The sequence below is a fragment of the Salvelinus alpinus genome, chromosome 24, assembly GCF_045679555.1.
Source record: "Salvelinus alpinus chromosome 24, SLU_Salpinus.1, whole genome shotgun sequence".
NCBI classification, from domain to species: Eukaryota; Metazoa; Chordata; class Actinopteri; order Salmoniformes; family Salmonidae; genus Salvelinus; species Salvelinus alpinus.
The window spans coordinates 10654671-10674817 of record NC_092109.1 but is presented as its reverse complement, the minus strand read 5'-3'; the positions used below and the strand labels follow the sequence as shown (position 1 = coordinate 10674817).

Sequence of the window (20147 nt, the reverse complement as noted above, 5' to 3'; positions counted from 1 at the left end):
ATATGGTGTCCAGAGCACAGCTGGGGACAGAGGGTGGTCTATAGCAGGCGGCAATGGTGAGAGACTTGTTTTTAGAGAGGTGGATTTTTAAAAGTAGAAGTTCAAATTGCTTGGGTACAGACCTGGATAGTAGGACAGAACTCTGCAGGCCATCTTTGCAGTAGATTGCAACACCGCCCCCTTTGGCCGTTCTATCTTGTCTGAAAATGTTATAGTTAGGAATGGAGATTTCAGAATATTTGGTGGTCTTCCTAAGCCAGGATTCAGACACGGCTAGAACATCCGGGTTGGCAGAGTGTGCTAAAGCAGTGAATAAAACAAACTTAGGGAGGAAGCTTCTAATGTTAACATGCATGAAACCAAGGCTATTACGGTTACAGAAGTCATCAAAAGAGAGCGCCTGGGGAATAGGAGTGGAGCTAGGCACTGCAGGGCCTGGATTCACCTCTACATCACCAGAGGAACAGAGGAGGAGTAGGATAAGGGTACGGCTAAAAGCTATGAGAATTGGTCGTCTAGAACGTCCGGAACAGAGAGTAAAAGGAGGTTTCTGGGGGCGATTAAAATAGCTTCAAGGTATAATGTATAGACAAAGGTATGGTAGGATGTGAATACAGTGGAGGTAAACCTAGGTATTGAGTGATGATGAGAGAGATATTGTCTCTAGAAACATCATTGAAACCAGGTGATGTCATCGCATGTGTGGGTGGTGGAACTGAAAGGTTGGATAAGGAGCAGTGCTAGAGGCTCTACAGTGAAATAAGTCAATAAACACTAACCAGAACAGCAATGGACAAGGCATATTGACATTAACGAGAGGCATGCTTAGTCGAGTGATCATAAGGGTCCAGTGAGTAGTGAGGTTGGTTGCGGTAACGGCGATTCAGACAGCTAGCCGGGCCATCGGTAGCAATCTAGCATATGATGGAGGTCTGTTTTTAGCCACCTCGTGCATTTCCGACGGTAGATTAGTGCGGTTCCGTGTGGTAGAGGGGATCAATCCAATTGACAAAATAGATATAGTTGTAGTGACCCAAGAAAAATTGTCCGATAGACCTATTCAGATAGCAGCCGATAAGACAGCTAACGATTAGCGGGCCGTAGATGGGCGTTCAGGTAACGTCGCGACGGAGGGGCCAGTTGGATAACTCCCTCGGGCAGATAACGTCGGTAGTCCAGTCGTGAAGGCCCGGTGGGGCTCCGCATCGGCAGTAAAACGGGTCCGGATAGGTGATTGTAGCCCAGGAGTGGCTGATGGAACTCTTCAGCTGGCTAGCTCCGGAATAATTGATGTTTGCTCCGGGATCGACGTAAGCCAATAGTCACACGGATAGCAGCTAGCTAGCTGCGAGATCCAGGTGTAAATGTCCAGAGCTTGCGGTTGAAATCCGGGGATATGGAGAGAAAAATAGGTCCGGCATGTTCTGGTCTGAGTCGCGTAGGATGGCTGGGGTGAAAGTAAAGTCACGACAGGGGACAAGTCAGGATCGAGGGAAAGATAAAGGGGGAAAGCACAGAGAGATCCTTCATGATAACCTGCTACAGAGCACTCAGGACCTCAGAATAGGGCAAAGTTCACCTTGTAACAGGACAACGACCCTAAGCACACAGCCAAGACAACACAGGAGTGGCTTCGGAACAAATCTCTGAATGTCGTTGAGTGGCCCAGCCAGAGCCCGGACTTGAACCTGATCTAATATCTCTGGAGAGACCTGAAAATAGCTGTGCAGCGACGCTCCCCATCCAACCTGACGGAGCTTGAGAGGATCTGCAGAGAAGAATGGGAGAAACTCCCCATATACAGGTGTGCAAAGCTTGTAGCGTCATACCCAAGAAGATTCGAGGCTGTAATCGCTGCCAAAGGAGCTTCAACAAAGTACTGACTAAATGGTCTGAATAATGTGATATTTCAGTGTTTTATCTTTAATACGTTTGAAAAAATGAGAGAAAAAAAACTGTTTTTGCTTTGTCATTATGGGGTATTGTGCTTGGATTGATGAGGGAGAACATGTTTTTTTTATCCATTTCAGAATAAGGCTGTAATGTAACAAAATGTGGGAAAAGTCAAGGGGTCTGAATACTTTCCAAATGCAGTGTAAATACCGTAGATGTTTTATTTATTGAATTTTGTACAATACACCAGCTTGTTCAGTCAAGGACATTTATGAAAAACACATAAATAAAGATATTATTATGGGTTTGTTGGTTCACACCGAATTTGAGAATATGCATTCATAGGCATGCATTCTGTAAAACATGCAACCACACAAACACACACACAGAGAGAGAGAGAGAGAGAGAGGACTCAGCACTGTCTTGTCTCCAGGTAGTGCCTGGGCAATAGAGTCTGTTTTGCGTCTTTCATCCATTTCACAGATTAGCTTTTAATTTTTTTTCCTGCTGTAGTATTCCCGTTCCGGTTTTCCCGTTGTAGCCCGAGGTGTGCAGTGCCACCATGCTTTTCCCAGAAGGAGGTAGAATGTTCCTGGGATCACGCAGAGGATACTCTCCTCCTCATTGCTCTGGGTGGTGGTTAACTCCACAGGGAATATTGAGAGGAGAGGACACTCCATACATCACAACACAGAACACACACCCCAGGCTAGAGAGGCCGAGAGGGAGATGGGGAGAGAGTGTGTGTTTGTGTGTGGTCTTGTGAGTTCCTCATGCTCTCATCTTTATCTCAGATATAAAAAACACCATTAGTGATTTCCTCTGTTCCAGTAAAACCCGTAGGCCATCACACAACAAACACACACACACACACAGTATTTAATAACTACTACTGCAGACCCGCTCTAAACCCAACATATTACATTACTGAGGCCTTGGTCATATCAAAAACCCATATTTCACTTTTCATGTGTTTACATTAATTTCATACTTATATTAAAACATAAAGGTGCATTTCTGGTACTGATAACAAGACACAAATACAGCTGGGTTGTCCCCTATAAAACATGTCCGTCACAGGGTTTGAGTTTACGACAGAGGCCAGTCGTCATCCAAGGTGTAAAGCAACGTTTCCCAAACTCGGTCCTCGGGACCACAAGGGGTGCAGGTTTTGTTTTTTTGCCCTATCACTACACAGCTGATTCAAATGATCAAAGCTTGATGATTAGTTGATGACTTGAATCAGCTGTGTAGTGATAGGGCAAAAAAACTAAACCTGCACCCCTTGGGGTCCAGAGGACCGAGTTTGGGAAACCCTGGTGTAAAGGATGTAATGTTCTCTGTCTGTCCTTGGACACCTGGACAAACTCTCTTCACACACTACAAGTTCTTGAACACAGAACTCCAGGAACACATTCTACTGCACACGTTCTACCACACATTCTCCTGCCCAATCTGTGTCCTTACAGTGGACAGTACCTGGTAATGTCTAAGAACACTCTCCTGATACTGCGTCCTTGAACTTCATAGTGGCCAGTCACAAGGCTAGAGGTAATGGCTGTGGGAATCCAGTTATACAGACAGACAAATTATTCAACAGAGAGCAGCCTTTGTTTGCTTATAGAGAGGAACGATGCAAGCAGTGATATACTTCAGCAATAAGGCACGAGGAGGTTTGGTATATGGCTGATATACCACGGCTAAAGGCTGTTCTTAAGCAAGACGCAACGCGGAGAGCCTGGATACAGCCCTTAGCCGTGGTATATTGGCGATATATCACAAACCCCCAAGGTGCCTTATTGCTATTATAAACTGGTTACCAACGTAATTACAGCAGTACAAATAAATGTTTTGTCATAACCGTGATATACCACGGCTGTCAGCCAATCAGCATTCAGGGTTCGAACCACCCAATTTATAATGTAATTTGAGCAACACGTCCTCATGACTGATGGCCCTGTTTTGTTCCGATCACTAAACAAGCTGTAACAGAGTTATTTTTTTCAGGTATATTGCGTCCCTCCCTCCCTCCTCTCCCACTGCCCCCAATGGGATCAGAGCATCTTGATCTACTCCAGCATTCCATAGTTCAGCCTTTTGTTATCTGATCTAACAGAATGTTCAGCAAAGGACGGACTCAGCAGATTGTCTGTGGTTTCTTACACAAGAAAGCTAAAAGCTATCCTTACAGTATATCCACTCTAGAAGTCATTGTCCTTAGTGTCCTTACACAGCATATACTCTAAAAGAAGGTGTCCCTACACAGTATCCACTCTAGAAGTTTGTCCCCTTGGTGTCCCTACAGAGGATCTTCTTGAAGGCCTTCCTGAAGTCCTGGTTGAAGATGGTGTATATGACAGGGTTCAGACAGGAGTTGCAGTAGCCAATCCAGAAGAAGAACTTGAAGAGGGGATCAGGGAGAGAGCAGGTCTCAGGACAGATGGCCTGCAGCGAGTAGGAGAAGAAGAAAGGGAACCAACAGATGACAAACACCCCGATTACCACAGCCAGGACAAACGTGAAGCGCTTCTCGCGGTTCACCATGGCCTTGCGCCGAGACATTGGCGTGGCCTGGGCCTTCCCTGGCCTGTCAGAGGCCAGCTTTGTGCTGGTGGGTGTGGCAACAGTCTTTTTGAACTTGTGAGAGGTCAGAGAAGAGAGAGGTTTCATTTTGAACCCTGCATCTCCAGACTTTGATCCTCCATTATTCTTAACTGTCCCGTTCCCTCCCCCCCCCTTTCCTTTTTCACTCATCTCTGCCTCTGCCTCGGAGCCAGAGCTGAAGCTGTCATCATTGGTGGTGTTTCTCTGTCTCTCCTCCTGTCTCTCACCCTGTCTGTGGGTCTCCTCAGGTTGGCTGTCTGCAAGGGGGAGTGTGGGGGAGCGAGCTATGGTGGGTGAGGGAGGCTGGGGTGAGGTGGGGACAGAGTTTGGTGAAGAAGGCTGGGTCTGGGGTTGTGGTTCAATCTGTGGGCCAGTAGGGGTCTTGGCCTGGGTCTCGCTCTGGGGAGGAGGAGACGAGGGGGAGGAGACAGGGAGACTCTTCGAAGGTACGGCATCCTTGGATTGTCCGTCTGCTTTCCATCCCTCCCCTCTGTTGTGCTGTAGTTGGCTGAGAGGCTTGGGCTGGAGGGTAATGACAGGTCCAGGTGCGTGGGCTGTTGGGTTGCTAGGAGTGTTGCTAGACGCGTTGCCGGGAGTTTTGTTAGGGTTGGGTTTTTCCCCTGGCGGACATCTTGTGTGTTGCTTGGCGATCTGGTAGATCCTGATGTAAACCCCGATCATGATGAGACACGGGGCGAAGAATGAGCCGATGGTGGAGTAGAGAATATACCAACGCTCGTTGTTCAGCTCACACACCTCCACCCCTCCCTCACTCTTATCCAGGGAGAGGAGGGGAGGGAAGGAGATGGCGGCCGAGAGAAGCCAGACCACCACGATGGCCGCCTTGATGCGTGCGGGGGTCCGTTGGGCGCCATAGGACACGGGCCGGGAGATGGACAGGTAGCGGTCCAAAGAGATGGCACAGAGGTGAGCGATGGAGGACGTGCAGAAGAGGACGTCCAACGCCAAGTAGATCTCACACCACAGTGAGCGGAATGCCCAGTATCCCTGAAGCTCATTGGCCAGCGAGAAGGGGATGATGAGGGTAGCCACCAGGATGTCGGCTGCGGCCAGCGAGACCAGGAAGAGGTTCTGTGGGCCGCGGAGCGAACGCGAGGTCAGTACGGCGATGATGACCAGGATGTTGCCCACGATGGTGAGGATCATCATGAGGGTGATCGCGGTGGCGAACAACGCAGTGGCCTCTGGGGAATAGGGTGGGGTTCGCAGTACTGTCTGGTTGCAGGGGCTGGGGCCGAAGGTGAAGCTGATGTTCAGGTTCACCCCTGGCCCTGACAGGCATGTAATATCTGGGGTCATGGCCATGGCGATGCCAGCTGAAGCTAGACTTTTGGAGAAAACTCAGAAACTCACAGGGACAGTGAATTCTGTTTAGAGTGAGTGAAGAAGAAAGAAGAGAGAGGTTTCTGTTATCTGCTAGCTTAATCCCTTGAGGAAGACTTGTTGTCCAGTGAGAGTGCAGCAAATGGAGGGGCTCTGACGCAGAAACAGAGACATGGCTGTTGGGCTCAAGAGGCGTCCACTTAGAACTTTACGCACTAGATGATTGAATTAAAATGAGAGAGAGAAAAAAAACATTGTACCGCTTTGCCCAAGGCATCACCGAGACTAACAACTTTGCCAGTGTGAAAATATCGTTTTGCTCCTCCAGTCACGCACTTTCTCTTTCATGTCTCTTTTCAATATCCAGGTGCGGATATATCCACTAAATCGTTATTGGGTATTCAAATAAATAATTACTTCATTAATCTCATTAAATCAGTCCATTCAATTACTAAGTATCTATTAACTAACACAACACACACCGCTGATGCTTGGATAGTTATTCTTCTGGGGGAAATTATTAAATTGATTGAACAAGCGCTAGATAAATGTGTCATCCAAACGTAGTTCTAGAAGCTGTAAAAGTCCTTCAGGCCATCCATAGACCGTGTTCTATTTAAATTAAATTCACTGAAGTAAAACGTCCTTAATTATAGCCTACCATGAAATCGGAACACTCCCCGAATCTCACCAGCGCAATGAAGCGCACCAGGACGCAGAGACGCATGGAATGATACTTGGGCTGATGAAATGCCTTTTAAAAAGTTGCTATTCATTCACATTCGTAGTGTAACCATATCACGCATTAGAGACAGTTTGAAGATGTAAAAAGTCACCCAACAATCTGCGCTCCTCAGCTTCCATCTGTCCAAAAGGACTAGGTGCCGAAACGAGACCCGCACTGAGCCGTCATCGTCAATAGATAAGGGATGGGTCCGAGAAGACTTCAGCCACAAACATCAGATCAGTTAATTAAATTGTAGGGAGAAAAAAAAAACATATTCCTTTATCTGTCGATTGTTTGATATAGGGTATAGGCCTATGCTTTATAGTTCCTCTGAGCGCTGTGAAAGACTGGAATAAAACGGTGATGACAACACCTCACTGATTACATGATGATAATGTAACCATATTAAACTGAATTGTTCCTCTCTTTTTTCCCGGTCTTTGATTATGCGCAACTCGACCAGGTCCACTCTCTATCAATGACGCACCGATAACAACAAAGACGCACTTATTTCTGAATCAACTTCATTTTTCCTTCAATAGTGCTTGAATAATGAGCAACTCTTGCGTATCCAGTTTGATGTTACTTTTTCTTTCACAAAGACGCACCGGCTTCGTTCCCCGTCCAACTGAGCCCCGTTAACTGCCCGAGCCGGGTTAACAACCGCGCCTCGATCTCCGCCCGTCTAACAGGAATGATGTCACGCAGCGTCAGGCAGTGGACCCTGTGACCATCACCGAGACATACACTCTACACAAACACACGCTATACACACACGCCTACAATGCCAATGCAACCAGTGCGACACAGCCTGTTGAGGTGTAGAGTTGAGATAGCTGTATTGATCTGGCTGGTAGAGTGGTTTTAGATGGGATGGCAGCAGTGGAGGCTGCTGAGGGGAGGGAAGCTCATAATAATGGATGGAATGGAATGGCTGGAATGGAGTGAATGGAAGAGTATCAAACATGTGTTTGATGCCAGTCAACGGACTCCATTCCAGCTTTTATTATGAGCCGTCCTCCCCTCAGCAGCCTCCACTGGAGGGCAGAGGCCATGAGAAAAAACATCACCTCTCCTGTCTTACTCATTCCTCTCTGAGACAGAGAAGAGAGTGTGTGTGTGTGTGTGTGTGTGTGTGTGTGTGTGTGTGTGTGTGTGTGTGTGTGTGTGTGTGTGTGTGTGTGTGTGTGTGTGTGTGTGTGTGTGTGTGTGTGTGTGTGTGTGTGTGTGTGTGTGTGTGTGTGTGTGTGTGTGTGTGTGTGATGGGCAGAGAGTAGAAGGCAGACAGAACCATTCGTCAAACCCAGCAAACACTCAAAACCACCTAGCGTCTTTACTGGACCAGGAAATTAGCAACTGACAGAGAACTCACACACAAGGTCTCAGGTAAGGATGGATTATATTCAATGATACAGTGTAGTGTCGAGAAACTTCTTAATCATGAAGCATGAAGACATGGCCATTCCACATTTCACCAAAGGGACAAAATAATAATGGCTAACAATGTAAAAATAATTTTGATTATACAAAAATTGTTGGCCCAAGTTCTACATCCAGTCCCTCCTCTACTCAAATTTCCCAATGGCTGAGAATAATATAGGATATTATGTTAAACACAGTCCACCTGAACCTTCTACAAGGTCCCCAAAGCAGCTGGTCAGCTTTCCTTCAGTCCGTTTTTTAGGCTGGTGCTCCTCTGTCTCCTAGTGGCGGCGGCAGGCTCCTGCAGCCTGAGAGACAGGGTAGAAGCCGTGGGATTCCCATGGACTTTAAAGCTCAATTCCGTAGTTGCTACATACACTTTTAGACTTAGAAGTTAATGACAAACAGTATGCCCATAGATTCTTACACAATAAAAACGTGTAAATACCTCATGAGCTTAGTTCAACTGTCGTACCCCATCAAAGCCCAAGATACACGTTTGTTTTACTCCAATGTTTGTCGGTAATGTTAACAAACACTGTATAGCCTCAAGACATGGTTAAAACTATACTGAACAAAAATATAAAATGCAATCATTTCAAATATTTTACTGAGTTACAGTTAAGGAAATCCGTCACTTGAAATAAATAAACTAGGCCCTAATCTGTGGATTTCACATGACTGCGCAGGAGCTCAGCCATGGGTGGGGAAGGGCCCACCCACTTGGGAGCCAGGCCCAGCCACTGGGTAGCCAGGCCCAGCCAATCAGAATTCGTTTTTCCCCACAAAAGGGCTTTATTACAGACATAAATACTCCTCAGTTTCATCAGCTGTCCAAGTGGCTGGTCTCAGAAGATCCCGCAGGCGAAGAAGCCGGATGTGAAGGTCCTGGGCTGGCGTGGTTACACGTGTTCTGCAGTTGTGAGGCCAGTTTGACGTATGACCAAATTCTCTAAAACGACGTTAGAGGTGGCTTAAGGTAGAGAATTGAACATTCAATTCTCTGGCAACAGCTCTGGTGGACATTCCTGCAGTCAACATGCCAATTGCATGCTCCCTCAAAACATGTGACAAAATTGTGCATTTTAGAGTGGCTTTTTATTGTCCCCAGCATAAGATGCACCTGTGTAATGACCGTGCTGTTTAATCAGCTTATTGATATAGTACACCTGTCAGGTGGATGGATTATCTTGGCAAAGGATAAATGTTCACTAACAGGGATTTCAACAAATCCGTGCACAAAATCTGAGAGAAAGAAGCTTTTTGTGCACATGGAACATTTCTGGGATCTTTTATTTCAGCTCATGAAACCAACACTTTGCATGTTGTGTTTATATTTTTGTTCAGTATATAATTTTGATATCATGTATAGTCAGTCCTTGTATTCATAGCTCTGTCTATGAATTTGAAGAGTGATTACATTTCTCCAGGCGCATCCCTCAGCTTTTCACCAGAACAGAGGGGGGTGACCAGTTATTGTTTCAATTAAGGATTCTAGCTTTAAGAGGATTTTCCCTGTGCTGTGTAATGACAGAGGTGGCAACGCGGGATACCTGTTTGGCCATCGGGGTGTTGTGAGGCATGCCATATCCCGTGGTAGTTATTTTCCATGGGGTGTCGCCATTCACAGTTTCCCGTTTACCCTCCTGTGACATTTTTCTTCCCCTCTTTGGCATCTGATGGGAAGATAGAAGCAGAGGGAGGGTTGGGACTGAGCCAAGGGAGGGGAATACAATACAGACTGCTGGCTGCCGGTAGTGTGTCTGTCCTAGTAATAGAGACATACCGATGGAGAGAGACAGACCAATCGAGAGAGGGAGAGAGAGAGAGAGACACACCACTCACCACAGTTGTAGACAAGTCAGACTTTCTCGATGTCTAATTCAGTCTTGTGTGTTCTATCAGCTAACCTACTTCCACGTTTGCCAGCCTGCCCTGACACCATGTCTAGGGCATGACCTGTTCGTAGGCATCGTTTCCTATGATTTTGCTTTGTTTATTGCTCGGTTAGTTCAGGGGAAACATTTAACTTATTTACAACTCAACCGATGCCAAAATACATTTTAATATCAGGGAAACGATGCCAACAACAAACCTGCAGACTTCTCTTCTGGTAGTGACCAGAACCATGCCCTGAAACTGAAACATCACTACCCATGTCACTATCCATAGCTCATTGCCCACTTTGGTCCACTTATTTAACTTTGGACTTTGAGAACAAGCACACTTTCTTCAAGCAATGTGCCAGAAAGTGGTTGATTGTACAAGGTACTGTAGAGACCTCCACTCATTTTGTGTGTTTTTATCAGTTGTTACTGTCCTTAATGTTTGCTATTTATAAGATGCCAGGTACTAGGAATGAGCATGTGTTGTGTTGGGCACTAACATTTTTTTTTTGGGGGGGGGGGGTCCTATGAGGGGGGGGGGGGGGTGGAGGCTGGAAAAATGTATATATTGAAAAGATGATCCATAATCACTATTTAAGGTAACCCACAGCCTGGATGTTGTTCATTGAAGGACAGGTGGTTATGGGGCCACATACTGACTTTGTGTATAGGATGGCTGCACTCTTCACAAGCAACTGCAACTCCAATCTGCAGAATCATGCACAATTGAGTTTGTTTGAAGATAATCTAAAACTCGAGCCAACTCATGTATGTCTGGTTTACACAGGCAGATCAGATCTTCTGCCAAATATTGGGCAAAAGATCAGAATTGGGCTGCCTGTGTAAATGCTTTATGCATTCGGAAAGTATTCAGACCCCTCACTTTATTCTAAAATTGATTAAATTGTTTTTTTTCTCTCATCAATCTACACAGAATAACCCCTAAACGACAAAGCAAAAATTGGTTTTTAGAAAATTTTGCAAATGTATTAAAAACAAACAACTGACATATCACATTTACATACAGTACAATCATCAACTTCGCACAGCCATTGAAGAGGAGTGGAGTAACATTCCACAGGCCACAATCAACAGCCTGATCAACTCTATGCAAAGGAGATGTGTTGCGGTGCATGAGGCAAATGGTGGTCACACCAGATACTGAAAAGACAAGGTATCTGTGACCAACAGATACAGTTGAAGTAGGAAGTTTACATACACCTTAGCCAAATACATTTAAACTCAGCTTTTCACAATTTCTGACATTTAATCTTAGTAAAAACTCCCTGTCTTAGGTCAGTTAGGATCACCACTTTATTTTAAGAATGTGAAATGTCAGAATAATAGTAGAGAGAATTATTTATTTCAGCTTTTATTTCTTTCATCACATTCCCAGTGGGTCAGAAGTTTACATAAAAATCCATTAGTATTTGGTAGCATTGCCTTTAAATTGTTTAACTTGGGTCAAAAGTTTCGGGCCAAACTTTTTCAGCCATTTTGCCACAACTTTGGAAGTATGCTTGGGGTCATTGTGCATTTGGAAGACCCATTTGTGACCAAGCTGTCACGTTCTGATCTTAGTTCCTTTTTTATGTCTGGTCAGGGCGTGAGTTGGGGTGGGCATTCTATGTTGCATTCTATGTTTTGTTCTAGGTTTTGTATTTCTGTGTTTGGCCTGGTATGGTTCCCAATCAGAGGCAGCTGTCAATCGTTGTCTCTGATTGAGAACCATACTTAGGTAGCCTGTTCCCACCTGTGTTGGTGGGTAGTTGTTTCCTGTTTTGTGTTTGTTTCACCATTCAGGACTGTTTCGATTTTCGTTGTTATTTCACTTTGTTATTTTTGTATTTTCGTGTTCTGTTCTATTAAAGTAACATGGACACTTGCCACACTGCATTTTGGTCCGATCTTTCATATTCCTCATCAGAAGAGGAAGACAATCGTTACACAAGCTTTAACTTCCTGACTGATGTCTTGAGATGTTGCTTCAATATAGCCACATAATTTTACTTCCTGATGATGCCATCTATTTTGTGTAGTACACCAGTCCCTCCTGCAGCAAAGCACCCCCACAACATGATGCTGCCACCCCCGTGCTTCACAGTTGGGATGGTGTTCTTCGGCTTGCAAGCCTCCCCCTTCTTCCTCCAAACATAACGATGGTCATTATGGCCAAACAGTTCTATTATTGTTTCATCAGACCAGAGGACATTTCTCCAAAAAGTACAATCTTTGTCCCCATGTGCAGTTTCAAACCGTAGTCTGGCTTTTTTATGGAGGTTTTGGAGCAGTGGCTTCTTCCTTGCTGAGCTGCCTTTCAGGTTATGTTGATATAGGACTCGTTTTACTGTGGATATAGATACTTTTGTACCTTTTTCCCCCAGCATCTTCAAACGGTCCTTTGCTGTTGTTCTGGGATTAATTTGCACTTTTCACACCAAAGTACGTTCATCTCTAGGACACAACACATCTCCTTCCTGAGCAGTATGATGGCTGCGTGGTCCCATGGTGTTTATACTTGCGTACTATTAATTGTACAGATGAATGTGGTACCTTCAGGTGTTTGGAAATTGCTCCCAAGGATGAACCAGACTTCTGGAGGTCTAAAAAAACTATTCTGAGGTCTTGGCTGATTTCTTTAGATTTTCCCATGACGTCAAGCAAAGAGGCACTGAGTTTGAAGGTAGGCCGTGAAATACATCCACAGGTAGACCTCCAATTGACTCAAATTATGTCAATTAGCCTATCAGAAGCTTCTAAAGCCATGACATGATTTTCTGGAATTTTCCAAGCTGTTTAAAGGCACAGTCAACTTACTGTATGTAAACTTCTGACCCACTGGAATTGTTTATACAGTGAATTATAAGTGAAATAATCTGTCTGTAAAAAATTGTTGGAAAAATGACTTGTGTCATGCACAAAGTAGATGTCCTAACCGACTTGCCAAAACTTTAGTTTGTTAACAAGAAATTTGTGGAGTGGTTGAAAAATTAGTTGTAATGACTCCAACCTAAGTGTATGTAAACTTCCGACTTCAACTGTATATATATTAGTATTGTATTTTAGTAACAGTAAAAGTTTGGACACCTACCAATTCTAGTTTTTTTCTACATTGTAGAATAATAGTGAAGACATCAAAACAATGAAATAACATATATGGAATCATGTAGTAACCAAAAAAGTGTTAAACAAATCTAAATATAAGTAGCCACCCTTTGCCTTGATGACAGCTTTGCACACTCTAACCATCCTCTCAACCAACTTCACCTGGAATTCTTTTCCAACAGTCTTGAAGGAGTTCCCACATATGCTGAGAACTCGCAACTCTTGTCTGCTTTTCCTTCACTCTGCGGTCCAACTCATCCCAAACCATCTGAACTGGCTTGAGGTCGGGTGATGCAGCACTCCATCACGCTCCTTCTTGGTCAAATAGCCTTTACACAGCCTGGAGGTGTGTTGGGTCATTGTCCTGTTGAAAAACAATTGATAGTACCACTATGCGCAAACCAGATGGGAGGGCAGATCGCTGCAGAATGCTGTGGTAGCAATGCTGGTTAAGTGTGCCTTGAATTCTAAATAAATCACTGACAGTGTCACTAGCAAAGCACAATCACACCTCCTCCTCCATGCTTCACGGAGGGAACTACACATGCAGAGGTCATCTGTTCACCTACTCTGCGTCTCACAAAGACATGGCAGTTGGAACCAAATATCTCAAATTTGGACTCATAAGACCAACGGTCACATGGCTCATGTTTCTTGGGCCAAGCAAGTCTCTTCTTATTGGTATACTTTAGTAGTTGTTTCTTTGCAGCAATTCGACCATGAAGGCCTGATTCACGCTGTCTCCTCTGAACAGTTGATGTTGAGATGTGTCTGTTACTTGAACTTTTGAAAGCATTTATTTGGGCTGCAATTTCTGAGGCTGGTAACTCTAATGAACTTATCCTCTGCAGCAGAGGTAACTCTTGGTCTTCCTTTCCTGTGGCGGTCCTTGTGAGAGCCAGTTTCATCATAGCGCTTTTTTGCGACTGCCCTTGAAGAAACTTTCAAAGTTCTTGAACTGTTCCGCATTGATTGACCTTCATGTCTTGAAGTAATGATGGACTGTCATTTCTCTTTGCTTATTTGAGCTTTTCTTGCCATAATATGTACTTAGTATTTTGCCAAATAGGGCTATCTTCTGTATACCACCCCTACCTTGTCACAACACAACTGATTGGCTCAAATGCATTAATAAGGAAAGAAATTCCACAAATTAACTTTTAAGAAGGCACACCTGTTAATGTAAATGCATTCCAGGTGACTACCTCATGAGGCTGGTTGAGAGAATGCAAAGAGTGTGCAAAGCAGTCATCAAGGTACAGGTTGGCTACTTCTGAAGAATCTCAAATATAAAATACATTTTGATTTGTTGAACACTTTTTTGGTTACTACATGATTCCATACGTGTTATTTCATAGTTTTGATGTCTTCACTATTGTTCTACAATGTAGAAAATAGTCCAAATAAAGACAAACCCTGGAATGACTAGGTGTGTCCAAACTTTTGACTGGTACTGTCTATATCCATTGATTCTGGAAGAATATAACTTATAAATGCCTCATGAGCTTAGTTCAACTGTCTCATCCTGTCAGAACAACAAATATAAGCTTGTTTTTCTCCAATGTTTGTAAACATTGTAAATGTAAACAAACACTGTATTGCCTCATAACATGGTTAAAACAATACTTTTGATATCATGGATGGTCGGTCCTTGCATCCATAGCTCTGTCTATTAATCTGAGTGGTTACATTTCTCCAGGCCCATCCCTCAGTTTTTAACCAAAACAGAGGAGTGCCCACCATTATGTTTTTGTTTCATCTGTGGATTTGCCTTTTACACAGCTGCATATTATCAAGATATCAAAGTGTCACCAACAAAAAGGTAAACAATAGGCCTATAGCAAATGCAGAATATGGCATTCATTTTTCACGTGTAAATATAACTTTTCAGTAGTGCTCAAAGCATGTCATTCCATGAGCGCAGCATTTATTTTTCAACTCAAATCAATGATCCCAATCAGTCCTCCATGACAACAAAATCATAAACAACAGAGTAGGGCTGGCTAATAAGTCTTTAGTTTTGGGGTTATGCTCAGGTTAAACAATTTGGCTAATCTATACTTCCATATTTCCAAGTCCTATTCTTAAGATCAAGGGGTATAACATTTATTGGAATGACTGGAATTCTGATAGACTTTGGTTTGTAATATAAATATATAATTTATTAATTTATTATTATTATTATTATATGAAGGAGAAAGAGATGGGTTAGAAGAAGCCTACATAACCAACACTTAAAGTAAAATGTAACATCCATATATGGCCAGCTATGTAAACTTGAACATTGATTTATCCTGCAATAGATCGAAAGACCAAAATCATTGATGAAGGACTGAAAAAATCGATATTTGAGTAACCTATTTTATCTGGTTCAGAGAAGGACATTCTGTGTATGTGAGCATAACTTCTGTTGCTAACATGGCTTTTCAAGAGAATGAGCAATCTGCAGATAATCTAATTTTAATGTAAACTCTTGATACATGTCCCAAACAAAACCCGCCTTTGAGTCATTAACTCCTTAACTCAGGTATTAGAAAACATTGTACCATGAAACTTTTTCAAACCGTTAATCAGGCTAAAATGCTTTGGGACTCTCGTTCCAAGCCTAGAGGAATATTGGGAGGTCATCTTTCTAAGAGTGAACAGGTAGAACATTTATTGAACGACTCTAATCTACATCGTTTCTGTTCTCTGAGACATGGCTGAAAAAACCTTCTCCAATTTCTGCCTTTAATGTCCCTGGATATTCCATATTCAATAGGGACAGGGGAGAGGGCAGAGAGGGTGGATTGCTTATGTACATGAAAGATAACTTTAAATGCAATCATATAATATGGAAATATGCCAATGACATTGAATGTATGGGGCTGAATGTCTTCCTCTCCCCTCATATGTCTCTCACTATTATTGGATTATATCGACCACCAACATCTGATATATTGTTTTATGACCATCTAAATGCCATGCTTAAAGAATGTGATCATAAGAAGGAGATCATCTTCATGGGCGATTTCAATATAATCTGGGAAAACAAAATTTACAGGAAAAAACTCAGATCACAGATTATTTCAACCTGACTCAAATAATACAAGGTCCAACCAGATTAACACAGTCATCCCAGACTCAAATTGATCTGGTGTTTACTAACAGACCTGATCGAATAATTAAGTCCATTAACTTACTAACTGGCATATCTGACCACAACGTTACACTGGTGGTTAGAAAGCTCAATAAAAAGAGACTTAAGAACCATATTAATGTGCAACAGTACGATAAGAAAATTCAGAAAAGTGAGCAGAGTGAGCAGAGTAACTACGATGCAGCTATAAGTCAAATTGACTGGTCTGATCTGTTAAGCAATGAAGACCCAGAGTCTGGATACAGAACATTTGACAGCTATTGACAAAGTGGATACTTATATTTTACTAGGAAATTTCAACGTAAACCAAGACGGAAAACCTCTCTACCATGGCTCAACGAGGACCTCTGGAGGCAGATGAGAGAATGGGATTTTTCCTTGAAAATTGCACTGAAGTCTCCAAACTATATATGCTATGATCTTCTCACATCTGATATATTGCCTCACATGCTGGTCACAAGCAGGAGCTACTATTCTGAAACCAATTGAATCACACTACAAACAAACACTTAAGATCTTTGATAACAAACCAAACAGTTACCACCATTGTCATATCATATACAAACATAATGCATTTAGTCTGGATAGCTTTAAGCAGTATGTAGATGCAAGCCTTGTCTTTAAGATCCTGCATGGTCTTGCCCCTCCACCCCTATGCTGGCAAATCATGCTCAAGGAAAGCACCTCCAGGGTAACAAGGGCAGTAACTAGAGGGGACTGCATTGTCCCTTTTCGACAGAGTAATATCGGCCAATCGGCCTTCTCTGTTAGAGCTACAATATACTGTAATGCAATGCCCATTGACTTGAGAAGCTGCACTGATTATTGTACTTTTAGAGTTGAATTGAAAACATGGCTAAAATCTATCCAAACCTGTACACATGAGTTATCTCTAGTTCCTCATATGTAAAATGACAGTTGATGATAGTGTTGTTGTTAGAATGATATATTTTTGGATGTAATGTATTTGTATTTTGTATTGTTTTAGTGAGTAGTTGTATTGTAGTTGTGTAACTGTCCTTAGCTGCGGGTGCAAATTAGCTTTTGGCTAACCCCGGCACATTTACATGGATGTTGCATTATTGTAATATTGATGTTGATTACTGTGCATTGTCCCCTATAAATAAAAAAATTAAAAGATGTCGTTCAATTGGTAACATACATTTGTGTCTTCTAAAGCCTCTTAAGGGGGAAGTAATCTAAAAGTAACTGAAAGTAATCAGATTACATTACCGAGTTTGGGTAATCCAAAAGTTACGTTACTGATTACAATTTGACAGGTAACTAGTAACTAACCAATTACATTTAGAAAGTAACCTACTCAACCCATTCTCTGGAATATTTTTGCATCTTTCATTCAAGACTCCATTTGAGATGTGTGCAGCGCAATGGACATGCACTGAGTGTACAAAACATTAGGAACAACTGCTCTTTCCATGACAGACTGACCAGGTGAATCCAGAAGAAAGCTATAATCCGTTATTTATGTCACTTGTTAAATACACTTCAATCAGTGTAGATGAAGGGGAGGAGACAGGTTAAAGAAGGATTTTTAATGTGAGCCATTACCAGCCTTTCAAAGCACTTCATGGCTAAGGACGTGAGTGCTACGGGTCTGTAGTCATTTAGGCAGGTTGCCTTTGTGTTCTTGGGCACAGGGACTATGATGGTCTGCTTGAAACATGTTGGTAGCCTTGTGAATGTTGACCTGTTTAAAGGTCTTACTCACGTCGGCTACGGAGAGCGTGATCACATAGTCGTCCAGAACAGCTGTTGGTCTCATGCATGCCTCAGCGTTGCTTGCCTCGAAGCAAACATAGAAGTGATTTAGCTCGTCTGGTAGGCTTGTCTCACTGGGCAGCTCGCGGCTGTGCTTCGCGGCTGTGCTTCCCTTTGTAGTCTGTAATAGTTTGCAAGCCCTGCCACATAAGACGAGCGTCGGAGCTGTCTTATGTGATTCGATCTTAGTCCTGTATTGATGCTTTGCCTGTTTGATGGTTTGTCGGAGGGCATATTAGGATTTCTTATAAGCTTCCGGGTTAGAGTCCCGCACCTTGAAAGTGGCAGCTCTACCCTTTAGCTCAGTGCAAATGTTGCCTGTAATCCATGGCTTCTGGTTGGGGTATGTACGTACAGTCACTGTGGGGACGACGTCCTCGATGCACTTATTGATAAAGCCAGTGACTGATGTGGTGTACTCCTCAATGCCATTGGAAGAATACCGGAACATGTTCCAGTCTGTGATAGCAAAACAGTCCTGTAGTTTAGCATCTGCTTCATCTGACCACTTTTTTATACACTGAGTTACTTGTGCTTCCTGCTTTAATTTTAGCTTGTAAGCAGGAATCAGGAGGATAGAATTGTGGCCAGATTTACCAAATGGAGGGCGAGGGAGAGCTTTGTACGCGCCTCAGTGTGTGGAGTATAGGTGCTCCAGAGTTATTTTACCTCTGGTTGCCCATTTAACATGCTGATAGAAATTAGCTAAAACTGATTTAAGTTTCCCTGCATTAAAGTCTCCGGCCACTAGGAGTGCCGCCTCTGGATGAGCGGTTTCCTGTTTGCTTATTTCCTTATACAGTTGACTGAGTGCGGTCTTAGTGCCAGCATCTGTCTGTGGTGGTAAATAAACAGCCACGAAAAGTATAGATGAAAACTCTCTTGGCAAATAGTGTAATCTACAGTTTATCATAAGATACTCTACTTCAGGCGAGCAAAATCTAGAGACTTCCTTAAATTTCGTGCACCAGCTGTTGATTACAAATATGCACAGACCCCCCACAGAATATGGCAAATTATTCAATTTAATTGCATTCTATCCATGCTGGCTTTCGCGGGCTACTGGAGACAGATAGGTGGGAGGGAATACAGGCTGTCGCCAATTAGTTCATGTGCAATTTCCCTGGGTAATGGAAACACTTCAACCACTTAATTTTTATTCAACACTAGGTTTTTGTGAAACAGTTTTTTATCGACAAGATACTTCTATTGAAAGGCACTGTAGCTGGCAATTGTTGCATCCATTTTCTATGAACTTTCTAAATGTCGAAAAATCACTGGACAAGTTCATGGAAATATTGCTAATGTGATCTTGCAGACAATGATTCAGCTTTTATCTAACTTTATTAATCAAGGACCATTCACTAGAGTAGCCTGTTCTCTAGCAGAGCAGAGTCTGTGCTTAAAGTTGAAAATCCGGCAGAAGCTGTGGGATCTTCGGCTGTCGGGAACAGGTGTCCAAAAAAGTTGGATCCGCAGCCACTGTTACTTCAATAGTCTGGAAAATACCAAAACATACACATTTTTCCATTCCTCCCACCCAACTTAGTCATTCAGATGAGGTAGAAAACATGGTCAAATACAAACAAGGTATTTATTGGTGAACTTTATTGTTCAGATCTTTGTTTGAATCGACATCACAGTGAACAGATTCATTTCAGTCCAGGTAACTGTATTTCTCGCCGAGACAAGTGCAGTGCTATAGGCCTAATGGAAGACAGCAACTGCTACTGCCTGCAGCCAGACAGACAGACGACAGAGTACATAATAATCATCTGAAAGATTTGAGGCACTTGTTGTCCAACTCATTCATTGTGAAGAGAAGTGAGATGCCGATGCTATTTGGGTGGGAAACTTCAGTTGACATCGGTGTTGTTCGACCTGGAATCGTCATCAGGCTTTATCAATAAGTGCATCGAGGACGTTTCTTCTGGGAAAGACAGGACAGGAACATGGTGAGAATACAGTATGATATAATGGCTGCGTTTACACAGGCAGCCCAATTCTGATATTTTGCCTGTGTGTGTGTATTAACCACAGTGGTAGAGTTAATTTAGGCGTGTTATGTTCAGGGACCGCAGGTCAGTTCTCTGTCCCATATGGACTCCACTCTTCTTGGGGACAATGGTGGGGTTCCAGTCTGCTGAGAAGAAATTCCTGCCAGGAGAAACCCAACAAGGGAGGGTTAGAGGACTTGCTCCTTTAACACACAGCCTGCGTCCCAAATGGCACCCTATTCCCAATATAG

General features: G+C 43.2%; 1 protein-coding gene across 1 annotated transcript; it reads right to left on the bottom strand.

The window, feature by feature from the left end:
* Positions 1 to 2089: 2089 nt before the first annotated feature.
* On the bottom strand, positions 2090 to 7424 carry LOC139552130 (alpha-2B adrenergic receptor-like). Its single transcript, XM_071363560.1, has one exon. The coding sequence runs from the start codon at positions 5821 to 5823 to the stop codon at positions 4168 to 4170; it is 1656 nt and encodes a 551-aa protein (XP_071219661.1). The 5' UTR covers positions 5824 to 7424; the 3' UTR covers positions 2090 to 4167.
* Between the last annotated feature and the right edge of the window lie 12723 nt (positions 7425 to 20147).

Coding starts and splice junctions, on each gene's coding strand:
- LOC139552130 (XM_071363560.1), bottom strand. CDS start 5,823: ATGGCCATGACCCCAGATATTACATGCCTGTCAGGGCCAGGGGTGAAC.